Source organism: Anarhichas minor, unplaced genomic scaffold, assembly GCF_050575085.1.
Source record: "Anarhichas minor isolate MPS153535 unplaced genomic scaffold, ASM5057508v1 ptg000136l, whole genome shotgun sequence".
NCBI classification, from domain to species: domain Eukaryota; kingdom Metazoa; phylum Chordata; class Actinopteri; order Perciformes; family Anarhichadidae; genus Anarhichas; species Anarhichas minor.
Window position 1 is genome coordinate 1,361,351 of NW_027466582.1, and position 14,990 is coordinate 1,376,340.

The 14,990-nt window shown below is 44.0% G+C and overlaps 1 protein-coding gene across 2 annotated transcripts; it reads right to left on the reverse strand.

Annotated features, from left to right (window-relative positions):
• Positions 1 to 3,117: 3,117 nt before the first annotated feature.
• On the reverse strand, positions 3,118 to 13,363 carry zfand3 (zinc finger, AN1-type domain 3). Of its 2 annotated transcripts, XM_076083576.1 has the most exons (7): positions 12,856 to 12,905; positions 9,467 to 9,535; positions 8,240 to 8,280; positions 6,102 to 6,290; positions 5,670 to 5,738; positions 5,395 to 5,565; positions 3,118 to 5,246 (listed from the first exon to the last, which is right to left on the reverse strand). In XM_076083576.1, the coding sequence occupies exons 3-7, from the start codon at positions 8,265 to 8,267 to the stop codon at positions 5,092 to 5,094; spliced, it is 612 nt and encodes a 203-aa protein (XP_075939691.1). In that variant the 5' UTR covers positions 8,268 to 8,280; positions 9,467 to 9,535; positions 12,856 to 12,905; the 3' UTR covers positions 3,118 to 5,091. The 2 variants fall into 2 exon arrangements, with proteins under 2 accessions (XP_075939691.1, XP_075939690.1); XM_076083575.1 differs by lacking the exon at positions 9,467 to 9,535 and having other exon boundaries at positions 12,856 to 13,363.
• Between the last annotated feature and the right edge of the window lie 1,627 nt (positions 13,364 to 14,990).

Here is a 14,990-nt window from a genome sequence, read left to right on the forward strand (position 1 = left end):
AGAAAAACAAACAACAAAACAAGCGGACTGAACCGGACTCAACACAAGTCTGCCCGGTCCCGCTGACGGTGGAACACTGACTACAGAGCGCGCGCTCTCTCTCTCTCTCTCTCTCTCTCTCAACTCACAGAGGCTCGAGCGCTTCTCTGACACGCCTGACAGCCGTGTGCGCGTGCGTGCGTGTGTCTGTTTCACACAGCGTGTTTCGCTCGTGGAGGGACTCGTGGACCCTCATGGAGGTTTGAATGGGAGAGCATGGAGCTCCACCTGCCGACACACACAACTACTCCACTAAAGTAGAACACAATAGAATAGAACCGGATGAAAGAGAAGAGAATATATAGAAAAGAAGAGAATAATATAGAAAAGAAGAGAAGAGAATAGAATAGAAGAATATAGAAGAGAATGAAAGATAAGAGAAGAGAATAGAACCGGATGAAAGAGAAGAGAATGAAAGAGAATAGAATAGTATAGAAAATAAGAGAATAATATAGAAAATAATAGAAGATAATAGAAAAGAATGAAAGATAGAATAGAATAAAAAAGAAGAGAAGAGAATGGAAGGGAAGGGAATAGAATGAAAGAATATAGAAGAGAAGGATAAGAGAACAGAATAGAACAGAATAGAATAGTCAGAGGAGAGACAAACAGAGGAAACGGAAAATTAATCTGCAACAAATCTGACCATGCATTAATAATGTCGGTCACTTTTCTAAGCAAACAAGTGTATAATTTATAATATTTAGGCATTCTGTCCACAATAAATGAAATGCGTATTAACTAAACTTCTTTTTGGTGTTTAAATAAAGTCTAATAATCATAAACACAGATGGAAAAGACTCCAGTGTGGATCAATATGATACAGACGTAATACCTTTCATACACGCCTTGTATTGGATTATTTCGGTCAAAACAACCCCTTGTCTTGGTGGTTATTGTATTCTGGGTAAAATTGACCCATTACTCCCAGTATTAACCCCGGCGTTGTTTAATGTGTAGACTGAGAGAAGAGGGATATGAGAAAGAGAGATGAAGAGAGGAGGATGAGGAAAGAAAAGATGGAGAGAGGAAGTGAAAGAAGACGAGAGGGATGGAAAGAAGAGGAGCGCTTTATTCTCCGGTTGCAGCCACATGAAGAGACAAGTTGACGAGAAGAAAACCAGTTATGGGAAGTTTTACCTCAATAAATCATCACACGGTTCCATTTAGTATTATAAGTTAAACATGTGGAGCAAAAATATAAAAAGATCCTTCTCTACGAATCAGAGGAGAAACTGTCTTAGTGCGCCATCTAGTGTTCAAACTCTGTCTCTTTTTACAGATTAATACCAAATATAAATGGATATTTAATAACTATATAATACATTATGATGTTTTATTACAGATCAAGCTACCAGTATATAAAGTATCACCAGCTACAACAATAGTGACGCCGACATATTCATGCATCAGTATTCTTAATTTGCCATCCTGAACAAAGAGTACTTTTACTTTTGGTATTGGAAGTATATTTTGATGGTAGTACTTTTCTACTTCTTCATTTAGAGGAAACGTCCTTTAAAGAGATGTTTAGTTAAAATACAGACATTTAGAGACTCTACAGGTGAACAGGGTCAAAACATCAACTCAAAGATATCACCATGAAACGTCACCACTTCATCACTCATTAAGAGGAGTATTTATTGTATTACAAGTTTTCTGAAATGTTATGTTTAAATATGCAAATTAGGCATTATGTAATGGTAACTTTTGGTGAATTTCGAAGAAAACTACAGACGTGAACAGACAAAGTAGTAAAATAAACACCTGAATGTGTGTTTTAGATGTTTCTTTCTAGTCTGCGTGTAAAACATTGTGTTTGCTTGTTGTGTCTCACCTCAATACATTTGCAAAGCATTATGAAATCCTGTTTCATTGTGAGGTATCGAGTATTGATACACAGCAACGTGTGAAAAAGAAGTAAAGAGGTCAGAATGCTTTGTGAGTGGAGCTTCCTGCACCTCTCTCACAGCTTCTCTCTCTGTGGTTTGATCTGCAGAGCTCTGAGCACAGAGACGCAGGACTGAAGGCTTCAATCTGTGACCAACAACTGTGGTTCAGCTTGTTTCATCTTTTATCTTATTTTAATCAAATACTCTTTTAAAAATATTGTGCTGCTTTCATAGCTTGTCTTTCAGTCTTTTTATGTTTTATAAAGTATAAATCCCGTCATGGTGGGTTGAATCAGATGAACAGCTAACACTAGCTATGCTGAGATACACCTAGCTTTAGCTAACCCTAACCCTTTAAAAGAGTTCATCAGTTAGCTAAACTAACCGCGCCTCAATCTGACTCATTCAGCTAAATAAGATGCAGGTGTGTTTGGCCCCGCCCCCTTCAGCTATCTCAACCAATGAGATCCATCCTGAGTTTGACAGCACTGTGGTGAAGCTGACTGTCATGACTCTGCACATTAATATCCGTTCATCCCCTTTCTTGGTTCTATATTTGAATAACTTATTTTTAACCTATTTTGGTGGAAACCAACTGAACTCCGTCACCACAAAAGGCTTAAATTAGAAATTAGAGCTTAATTTATTATTATTATCAATCATTATGGGAGACGCTCTGAACTGTGACCTCTCATTCAGAGTTATCCTTCAATGATCATTACGACTAATCGACAGTATTACAGGCTACTGCTACTTTCTTAACCAGTGAAGTGATACTGAATCACCGGGCGGGTAGACGCATTAGACATTATATAAAAGATCACATGTTAATATAGCTCGTATCGATCAACTCACAAAACGTGAGAAAAACTCAAATGATGGCAGTTTAAGATGGTGAGTCGTGACCTAGATGCGTTTTAACTCCGCTGGACCTTTAAGCTCATAATAATGAACGCTGATGGATATTCTGTCGTTTTGTTCTTAGTTTATTGTCCTCGTTTCAAACAAATCATGAGAACACACACACACACACACACACACACACACACACACACACACACACACACACACACACACACACACACACACACACACACACACACACACACACACACACACACACACTTTATTTTCCTCGGCAGAAAACGGAAGACGATGAAATTAAAAAGGAGAAAATAGGACAGAATTATGTTCTTGCTTTTTTTTATTATACATTTAACTAAATATGCCACTCTATGCTAAGGTGTAAGTAACTCAAACTGATATAAGGTTAAATAATTTCTTTTCTCTACAAAGGTACAGAAAGATATTCCATTTCTTCCATTTGTCATTAGCACTCAAAAAAAACAACAAAAGGAACAAAGTTTTCCAAAATATGAAAATCAGAACCAGAGCTCCCTTTCTGCTCGTCTGTGTTCTCATTGGATAAGAGCAGGGGGGTGCAGGGAGGAGGAACAGTAACTGGTGCGTGAGGATTAGCATAGTTCAGTGGTCTGCTCACCTCCACCCAAAGTTCATTTGCAAATTAAATTAAATTAAAGGACGCCGACGGATTTTCCCGACGTTCAAGAAAATCTTCCGCTTCGTGTTTCTCCAAATTGAAAAACCAAAAAATATACAATTCATCAAATTGCATTTTGCTGTGATGCTGCAAAGTTCATTATTAATAGAGAGTCAGTACCTGTATTAAAGAAATCACAACTTGTACTTTGAATGCGTCTACAATGTGTGATTAAATTATATTTGATTTTGGTAGAACACACCTTTAGGAGAGGAAGGAAGAGGAGTGAACAATATGCACAGCACAAAGTCCTGCGTGGGCTGATGAAGAGCGGGGGGGGGGGGGGGGGGGGGGGGCAAAGAATAAATTAGAAAAGGAACCCACTCGATTTAAGAACCCGAGGCGTCATCGCTGGAGAAGAGTCGGATCAATTCAGTGAACGCTCACTCGCAGAAATGACGCAATCAATGTGAAAAGGAAATTATAACATTTCAAGAACTATGTTTCCCCCAATGAATGAAAATGAAGTGACACCTAGTCCCTCCCACAAAACACAGAATAAGAAATAAATTATAGAACAATTTAAAGGAGAGTGTACTTTAAGGTTAACACTCCTGACTGCTCGTTCACAGCCAGAGACACTCGGGGGTGAACTTTGCTTCTTTAAATGACTGAATGGCGTTTTGGGGCGAAGGACGCGTTCCTCTTCACGTAAAACAACGGCACTACTCTGTAAGTGGAAAAGGGGGGAGGGGGGGGGGGGGGGGGTCTGCTACACAGAGGATTCATCCGAGGGGGTTTCTTGTCCATCAAGTGTGGTTTTCATTGGATGTTTATGTCAACAGTCCGTGTGAGCAGAGGCAGGGATTGGCTGTATTGTCCTCCACGACGCCGTGGTCCAGCAGTAAAAACAGAGCTGATCACCAGAATCACAGCAGCCTCACCGCACTCAAACACACCGATGCTGGTACCATGCACGGGGCGAAACACGGCCAGTGATGCTGCACGTGGACCTAAATGTAGGTGGAAGAGAAAAGAATACAATAGAAGAAGAAGAAGAGGAAGAGGAAGAGGAAGGCGGGGTTACAGGTTTGATACTCCAACCCCGGTATGATGACGGAGCGGTCGAGGGATAGAGCCGCGACCAAGAGAGGGACAAAAAAAAGATTACGCTGTCGAGTGAGAATCCAAACGGATCAGTTCAGCCAAACGCTTCTGTTCACTTTCCATGAATGAAGAAAGAAAAAAAGGGAGCGCGAGCAAAGAGGAGGAAACGTGCATAATGTACGACTGACTGGATGAGTCTCTGCGGCGCCCTTGATGGGGGGATGGGGGGGGGGGGGTTGGGTTAAGGCTGTGTGTGTGAACATGCGATACTGAACGTGGCCCCTGCACAACAGCCAGCGGGGCCCCCGAGCGGAACGCTCCGACACAGGAAGTCAGGACATCAACAGGCCGGCGTCAGAGCTCAGATCCAGAATCGCCGGCGTCAGATGCAGGATGTTACCACCGCGCTCGCTCCCTCCTCCTCCTCCTCCTCCTCCTCCTCCTCCCTCCCTCTCTTCCTCCCACCCTCCCATCACCCCATTTGTCATTCCTCCTCCTCCTCTTTGTAAGCGCCTCATCTCTTAACTGGATGGCCGGTGGCGGTGCGGCCAATCAGGAGCACTCCTCCCCGATGCGTTGGCACGAGCGGCCCACCTTGCGGTCCAGCTTCACCATCTTGAGGACGGCCTCCTCGCGCCCGCGGCCCAGATGGTCGAACAGGCAGTCGTGCTGCTCGGGGAGACGGTGCAGCATGCAGAACACGTAGCCTGGGGGGGAGGGGGGGGAGAAAAGAGAGGGGTGAGGGGAGGAGCAATTTGGTTTGCCATATGCGTCAATGTCTGCGTTTCACAAAATACACACATCAGTGCTTGACAGCTTATTTCGACACCAAACATGTGAAACATATCTACATACCACAGCGACAGGAGCCCAGTTCCTGCTGCACCAGCTCTAGTTTGGTTTGGCAGCGGTAGCAGCGCCGGCGGTTCTTCTGCTTGGGCGTCCCGCGGGCCTCCTCGCCGTCATCCTCCTTCTCGTCCGTCCTCGGCCGTTTCTCCGGCGTCTCCTCGCTCTCCGAGCCCGACGCTGAAAGTAAAAAAAAAAAACGGCATGGGTTAGGATGGGGTGGGGGGTTGGGGGGGAGGGGTCACGCAGAGCCACTGGCGGGAGGAGCAGGAGGCCGACCGTACCTGCTGATTCTCGGGGACGTTTTGTGGGTGTGCAGAGTGTTCCTTGGGCTGTTTCTGTGGACGACGTTCCTGCAGAACAAAGAGACACGTGAGACGGGATGTGAAGCGCCGTCTTCCCATGAATCCGTGTTACTGATTAATAAAATGCTCCCATGCTCCCTACTTCCCTTAGCTTGTTAGTGAAGACCGGTGACTGAAACGTCACATAAATCAGGAACCTTGTTTTTTTATTTGTGTCTGTGAGTGAAATTTAAAGGGTTACTTTACAAAGCAACTAAATCCCTTTGAAAGCCCAAATAAACGACAGAATAAACATGTTTACAACAGTCTTTGAAGGTGTCATGAGGGTTTTTGTTTTCTTTCATGTGGACATCATGAAAACAGAAGAAGAAGAAGAAGAAGAAGAATGCAGCGCGTGTTGTCCCGTCTCACCTTCCCTCGTGCTGCTGAACGTGGGCGACGGCTCTTCGGTGGGCGGCGGCTCGGAGCAAGAGGGCGGCGACGACAACGGGGATTGGCTGCTGCTGCTCGTCTCGCTACTGAAGACCGCCGACTGGCTACTCCCGGTGCTTTGGATCGGCGTGGAGGTGCAGTCCTCCCCCGGCTGCTTCTTCTGGATGTCTGTGGTCAAGGACAGCGAGTAAGCGAGCGGGGAGAAATGTAAAAATAGGACAGAGGGGGGGGCAGAGGGAGGAAGAGGAAGAGAGACGGCACAGAAAGTGAGTCTAAGTGGTCAAATCTGTGTGTGGTACAGAAACAGTCTGTAACAACAAGTTATGTGTAGCGAGGCTGCAGAAAACACAGCACTGTAGCTACCAGGAGGACCAACACTGTGGACATTTTTACTTAATAAAGATGTACTTCTTAGTGTTTCTTAGTGTTGATTTTACGCTCTACTATTAACATTTATTTCCACTTTCAGAGGCTTGAAACCTGGATTAGGAGTTAGAGGATCCAGTCCATTAAGATCATTGAGCTGCTTCAGTGGGGATGTGGAGAACCCACCAACACACTAACTGTGAACTAAGAAAACACGCGACTCAACCAGCCAGTCAGACTTCCTACGTCACACGCACGAGCTCTCTGTGTTTGGTTTGTCCGTCCTGGGCTTCTGTAGAAACATGGCGGACTCGGTGAAGAGGACCCACTCTGCTGTGTGGATGCAACGCGCTCATGCTAAGCTAACGTAGGAACAACGATTCTTTGTTTCAGGTGATAATGGAAACATAGTTATGAATATTATATCTCATGTCTGCTAGTAAATCCTGCACACCGGTCCTTTAAGAGACAGGCGTTAAAACGCAGCGCTTGATCAAACTGAAGGAGTGTTTGGAGAAAGACGCGGTCACCTTGGAGCCGCACGTCCGTCCTCCCCAACAGAATGATAATCTCAGACGGTATCCATCCGTGGGGGATGTAGTCTACGTCTCCCCCTCCAGGGGAGGGTGAGGGAGGAGGTCAGCCTACATTTGGGTTTCTCCTCCACATGTGGACTAACCCACTTCTGCTCAGCCTCTGAGTATTGAGTCTATTCTGAGCGCCGCTGCCGTCTGTGATGCTCCAGACTCGGAGCCCTTGAGGTCCTTTCTGTCTGCCGGCCTCGCTGTCTCGCTTTACGTAAGCCTTGAACATCGCAATGGGGTGAGACTCTTATTTCCCAGAATGATTTCTTGGCATAGTAAGCGGGGATATCTATCTATATATATATATATATATATATATATATATATATATATATATATATATATATATATATATATATATATATATATATATATATATATATATATATATATATATATATATATATATATATATATATATATATAGATAGATAGATAGATAGATAGATAGATAGATAGATAGATAGATAGATAGATAGATAGATAGATAGATAGATAGATAGATAGATAGATAGATAGATAGATAGATAGATAGATAGATAGATAGATAGATAGATAGATAGATAGATAGATAGATAGATAGATAGATAGATAGATAGATATATAGATAGATATATATATATATATATATATATAGATAGATATATCTATATATGTGTGTGTGTAATATGTTATGTTATGTGATGTTATACATCCACGTGAGGCCGTGTTACACCCGGCAATATTGGGTTTTCATCAGCCGTAACTTAACAGGGCTCAGCTGTGCTGCAGCTCTGGTTTAGATGGAGACTTGAGGCCACCTCAGCATGCGGTTTCGGCCGATTGGGATCGCAATGAGGGCAAGATCCGACCTCGGAGCGTACGGACGTGACAGTAGAGTCGCTTTGAAAAGAAAGGAGTAACCACGACCTGAGAGCAGCGTTGAATTCAGTGTCCTCCTCTGGTCTGAACGTATTATTCTCCTAAGCCTGCATGAATCAGGTCCTTTGAACCATTGAAGTGATGCACAAACATGCTGACATAATGGCAGCCGTCTCTTTCTTTGTTTTACTGGCTTACAGGCCTTAAATACTGCTCTACCTCAAATATATGTACCAAACGGTCACCCGCCATCTCTCCAATCAGAGCATTCCTTTAGTCATTTAAGAAATACAGAGAAACACTTACCAGCAAAACATTTGGAGCAGAGGTTCATGGTCTCACTGGACCTGCAGAGAGAGGAGAGAGAAAGAACGTCAAGGACCTCCTCAGACTCCGGCTTTGCGCCACACGTTAACGGCCGTTTCCACACATGGTTATTTATGACACAGACCTAAAGACGCTACCAGGGCGTGGCAGACGAAGAGAGATGCTGGACACAAATGATTCACGATGATAAATCATCCGTTGAGACTTTTGTTCTCCACCTGTGCCAGTTTCAGTGCGGCTCGACGTTAAACGTGGAAGAACGAATGAAACACGGCACGGCCTCGTAACAAACACCGGTCGCTTCCTCCAACATCTCACATGATAGTAATACATCACATCCCGAGCGTCAACCATAACATCTTTCATAATCGCTTCTAACGTTTCATCTCAGCGACCTTCTTCTCTTGTTTTGGTTTGTCATTCGAGGCCTTTGTCAATAGATCCCAGGCGGGACGACAGGAAGTCTCAAGAGGACCAGGAAGCAAATGGCTGGCTGTAAAAATCCACTTAAGAAGAAGCACACGGTTGTAATAAATCGGATTATTTTTACTATACTGTTGTTACGGATTCATTTTCTGCACTGCTAGTTCCATGCAAAGCAGAAGAGACCAGGCCGTGTCCCGTCACACACCAGCGTAGGACTTCTGCACACACACACACACACACACACACACACACACACACACACACACACACACACACACACACACACACACACACACACACACACACACACACACACACACACACACACACACACACACACACACCTTTGTCTATACTCTCACACGGGTCACCCTGCAGTTGTGATGTCGCCCACACCCACACACACGCACACGCACACACACCCACACACACGCACACGCACACACACACACACCCACACACACGCACACGCACACACACACACACGCCTGCAGGTGATAAGCCCTGAACTCAATCAGCCTGGAAGCGCTAACCGCTCACTCAAAGTACAGCTGAGGCTGACATGGTGGAGGCCGAGGGTGACAAAGGCCAGCTAGAGATGACAGGAAGTACGGCTTAGTGCGACGCTAGCCGGGTCACATCTGACCACCGAGAGCCGGAGCCCGACCACGCGTCCTAAAGAGGCCCCGGGGCCTCTAAAGGCTCGGCTACGCTGCATGCTAGCGGCTGCCTGGAGGCACAGTGGGGGGGGGTTGGATGTGTAATGGATGTTTCACTTACAGAGTTAGGTCCTGCAAAGGCCTCTGTCAGTCACCTGATTCAGTCATGGCTGCACAGTGAGCCAGCCTACTTTATCAACAAAAACAGAGTATTTTTTTTAAACTTTTATTTTTGGTACCGTGGCAGAGAACCACACGGACACAGGGGGAAAGCATTGTAGACACACAGAGCATCGGCGTGACGGCAGTTGGATAAACTTGGCGACCTTCTTGTGGTTTTAAACATTTGAACTTTCATGGTTTTGTTCCCCGGTGTCTTCTCGGCGGTACCGTCTCCGACAGGTGTGCCGGCGTCTTTCCCTTCACCTTCTCTGGGGCTCTCTTTAGAGCGTTCACGCCGCCACAATGCGGCCATTTTCTGTCAGCTGGGACTTGTTCAGATCACCGTAGTGAACAGGAGCTGTGAGCTGTGTGACTGATGCAGCAGGGCGAGCCTGTGCAGACCCGTCTGGAGGTGAGCTTTGTTCACCCGTGTGTCACCGAGACGTCTCGTCATCTGTAGAGTGGATTCCCATGAAGTTTGGAAAAGCAGCAATTGATGAGACCCCCCCACCCCTCCCCCAAATCTGTCACTGTCATACTGGAGGGACTTCAAAAAGGTGCTCCTACCATTTCGTCCACCCCCCAGCCTCGACAAACTCAACACATGACCAACTAACCCTGAACACGAGAGACTCTTTGACGTATGACACGGCACACGTGGACATAATGAACCGGAAACTCTGGTGTTAAATCCTGACATGCCGGTTTCTACCCATCTCCTTGTTGAAGTATCGTGCTCATAATTAAGAAAGCATTTGTAAAAAGGTGTTCAGCTTGGCGCCGAAGATGTCTCGTCTCTGAACAAATGGCTCGACGGTGCAGGTTTGTTATAGCAGCTTTATTACTATTATAATCAGGGTTCATGACCATTAATGTCCATGAACTTCCCACAACTTTGAGGCATATTTTCACAACCGCACAGTCTCCTAAATGCTAAATCCTACATGACAAAGTGGTAATAAAAACACACGTCATCATTTAAAATTCATGACACGCAGGGGACCATGAAAAACGCCGGCTTGTGTCCCCACATGACTCGTAGGCGGGGCTTGATATCGGTGTTTTTTAGCAGCTGAATTGGTTCCTCGTTTGATGGAATAGAGGGAAGAACTGCCGCTGGCTGGTTTGTCACCGGGATGAAGAATCCAGTGACGGGGGACGGGGGGGGGTTGACAGTTGATGCAGCAGCAGGCCGGTGCTTAGCTCCATTAGCACGGCTAGCTAGCGCCCCATCGGCCATGTTGGAAATGTCAAAAGTTTTTGACACACAGCGGATCCTGGTTTGTCCTCCAGCCGTGCCTTCTACAGTTACTAGTCCAAATGGAGACGCAACTAATCGCCATTTCCCTGAGCAAATTGCACAAATTTACAAAAAAAAAAGTTGACTCTTTCTATTGAGCAATTTTTGACCAAAGTAAATATTTCCTCGAGCCGAGAAAAGTGATTTTTTTTCAGAGCAATTTACAATATATAAAGAACTACCAACGGCAAGATTCTTTCTAAAATCAAAGCAAAAATGTAAATAAAAACAATAATTTATTGCCTAATAAACCAAAAGATTTGTGTGACTTTACGTAAATAACTTCTGTAGACGACAACAAAGTAAGAGCTGAACACTGAGAATCGTCGACTAGAAGACCTGACGGGAGTATTCGGTCACGCTGCCGACAGAAGTCAAACATGCTGAGGTGCTTTAAACACAACTTGTTCATCAGATAGCAGCATGCGGAGTGTGTGTGTGTGTGTGCGCTCGTGGGGGTGGGGGGGGTGGGGGGGAGAGACAAACACAGATAGCACAGAAAACAGGTCTTTAACCTTGAACCGAGGCTGCAAGAGTTTTCAATATTTCACACATTCGGCAACACCAGATACGTCTGTGACGGCACGAGACGACCGGGGAATATAGGAGCAGCAATACAGAAATACAGGCAGATCATTTCATTTTTTTAATTCTCAAAAGATCAATATTAAAGGGGCTCTACGGCTAACCTACCGGAACTAATCTCAAACTGATTTTTGATGCTTCTCAGGTAAACGTTCCAGTCGGATAACACATCTTCATCCACAGAGGAAGAACCAGTCAATCACACCCGAGTGCTCTTTGAGCATGTCTGTGTACACCTGATCTTAATATTAATTTGCTTTTTTTTAACTGACAATAATTTCAATCTTTGTGGAAACTTTGTCACGCAACAAGTGCAACAAGAGTGAATATAAAGAAGAAGGGTTAGTGCTCTGAATTAAGCACAATCCTGCATTTAGAATGAATAAATGAGCTATAAAGATCATTTAATCCTTCCAAATGTTAAATGTGACCTTACTGGAGTATCTCCCTGAGAGGCCTCGAGCTTCAGTGACATGTGTGAAGAGGCTGTGTGGGACGGGAGAGTGTTGCTGAGAGCCGTCACACACACACACACACACACACACACACACACACACACACTACTGGTTCCAGTTTGCTTACTGGGCACCACAAAATGAAGGCAATTGGGGGATGGAGGGAGGGAGACAGTTCCCAAATGACAATCATATGACAATGTTCTGTAAAGATAATACCCCCAAAACAGAGGGGGGGGGGGGGGGGGTACTGTCTTCCTGGTTGTATTTGACACCCTAAAAACATCACTAATATTAGAGTACAGGGGTGTATACTGTGTCTAGAGTCAGCTTTATGGTGTTCTATGGTGGTTAGTAATATTATATCACTACAATATATATATTGCAGTCTTTGTTTTCAGCTGCTTTAATAACATACCAGCAGCCCTACAGAGAGAAGCAGCTGTTTGATGGAATAAGAAGGTTTAGTGTGCAGTCATGTCTCCTATGAGGTAACACAGGAGACATCAGTGAATCACATCCGGTATGCAACACACTGGCTGTTAAAAGGGTGTGAAATAACTCCATAAGAACTGCTGGATAAGCACTGCTCGGGGTCTGAGGACTGAACTGAAGTGTTAGTCGTTTTAATGTTGCTTTTCTGTGAGGTGACTGAAGATAACGGCGGTGTGAGGGGGCTTAAAAGAAGGAACCTGCTAGCAATAAATCATGTTCTATCTCGGGGACGTCAAAAATACACCTTTAATACACAATGTAGCGCGATTTAAAGAATATTAGCCCGGGTTTGGCTCGATAAAAGTGGGTTTTTACACACGTGGAAATGGTGGAAATGTAGCTAATTTTCTTACGCTATTGAGGTTTATTTATTAGATAACTTCTCCCAACCCCCCACCCTCGGCCCTCTACAGAACAACAACAATGGGTTTGGACTAGTTGGATATATATTTCATCCGGATTTACCTTTTCTGGGTTTTAATCTAGTTTATATATCGGGTTTTTAACTCTTACCCCCAAAATCCACAGGGACACCGTGGAGGTAGACTCGGAGGTTTGCTTCGTTCACTGGTGTCTCCCATGACTTCCAACACAAAAAAAACAACGCGAGGCCGGGGATGAGTCCGGGGCCTTGTCGAAAAAAAACAGATCCAACGCTCAAGTTAAACGGAAAAATAAAATGATGAATGTCCCCTTCTTTTCTTTTAAAGTCCACAAGTCGGTGAAAAAAAAAAGGTAAAAAAAAAAACCATCCGTTAAGTGGAACAAAACGTCTCAGTTTGAACGGGAATCATTGAACGGCAACTCGAAGCGATCAGCTGGACGCTCGGACGTTACGACCGACGAACAAAAAGAGGTGGAGGAGGGGTGGCGTCCTGGTGTCGCGACACGAAAAAGCTTTAAAAAACCAACTAGCTGTCCACCGATGTGGATAAAATGTACTTACGACGGTGTTAAGTACGCGGGAGGTACGTGAAAATAAAAAATAAATACATTAAGTAAGGCCCCCCCCCCTCTTTGCTGTTAGTGAACACCCCTATTCACACGTCGCTGGTGCGAAGTACGGTGGGCCGGAAACGCGTCCATCAAAACCAGAAATGTCAATATTGCCCAACGAAAATGAAGGCAAAGACAGGGCCACAAAAGTGACATTTAAATGCTGTGTTACGCGACTAAAAGCCGACAATAGTTACAAAGTAAGCACTCTGTGTCGCTGTGTTCAGTTAAAACGAGTAGAAACACGGAATGTGTAAGAGTTAAGCTAGCTTTTATCACTGGAATCCAGTTTTTAAGACATAACTCACACATTTGAAATTAAAATGAAATAAACTTGAAATGGGATTCTATCAAACTAGTATCATCAAATAATAAATGTACTCCTCTGAGCAGCATAACAAGCTGTAAACACAGCCATGATGACATATCACCTCATAAAGCTGACACAGTGAAGGTATTAGGAAAGAGTTGTCTATTTACACACAAAGCAGAGACATTTGATTTGCAGCCATGTTTTTGGGTGACGTAATGAACTTAAGAGCAATATTCACTCTATTTTAAGCTAAAATTTGTTCTCCACCAACCTCCCGAGGGACATATCTGGCTTTTTAAATGTCAAATGCTGCTCACCAAGAGTGGCTATCTTCTCAGTCTGCTTATTGGAGCTGGAGAGGTAGCATACAATGCTTTTATTCTTTGAAAACATCTGCCTGGTGCAGCTGGAAACCACAAACAATGAGCTGAAAGACGGTAAAAAAAAAATCTCAGAAGAGCAGTTTGTCACTACAAATGTGGATGTAAACATAAGTACCAATTAATTAAGGAATATCAAATTAAATAATAAAACTGGATCTTATCCCAGGACGGAGTCTTAAGGCTTTTAGCCGACTGATTTAAGTTGAGGATATTAACAAACAAATAAGCAATTATTCAAATGACCACAAACGCCTCATCCTGAAAATGTTGGGTAATAATACTGCTTATGATCGGTGATTATAAGGTGCATAAAAACCTAATTTAAAGTGCGACTATGTACATATACTGTTCTTCAGTTCAACAGTTAAAATCCTGTCCTGGTTTAAAACCTCGGTTGTTGTTCTTAAAGTCCGGGACAAGAGAAGGGTAATAATTTAAAGAGACAGAAGCAAGACAAAAAAAAAAATACAATTTGAACTTCAAAATTAGAAATTTCTTTTAAATGTTTCATGACAGTAAAACAGCTCCGTAGGCAGCATTTACACGTCAACATGTTCTAAAGAGCTGCCAGGGGGGGCATCAGTGCCACGAGCGTGATGAATGCATGTCGACGGGTCGGTCACCACCGCCGGTCTGCAGCAGACGACGGAGATCACCGTATTGCTCGTACCAAACACCTCCGCTGTGTTCTCCTCACGGCAGCGATCCAGCCGGGCAGACGGGGGTGAACCCTCACAGCAATCAACGCTATCGTCAGTTTCCATATTCACATTTTTGACAGGCATGTTTTGAACAAGAGGCAGTGAATATATATATATATATATATATATATATATATATATATATATATATATATATATATATATATATATATATAAAAAATATATAAAACTATACACATACTTAAAAGTGAGATGGGGTCCGGGAGTGTGTTTTTCGACATTACAATGTAACCT

Coding starts and splice junctions, on each gene's coding strand:
- zfand3 (XM_076083575.1), bottom strand. CDS start 12,923: ATGGGAGACACCAGTGAACGAAGCAAACCTCCGAGTCTACCTCCACGG. Junction 5,739..6,101: donor GTTCAGCAGCACGAGGGAAG/GTGAGACGGGAC, acceptor TTTGTTCTGCAG/GAACGTCGTCCACAGAAACA. Junction 5,566..5,669: donor ACGTCCCCGAGAATCAGCAG/GTACGGTCGGCC, acceptor TTTTACTTTCAG/CGTCGGGCTCGGAGAGCGAG.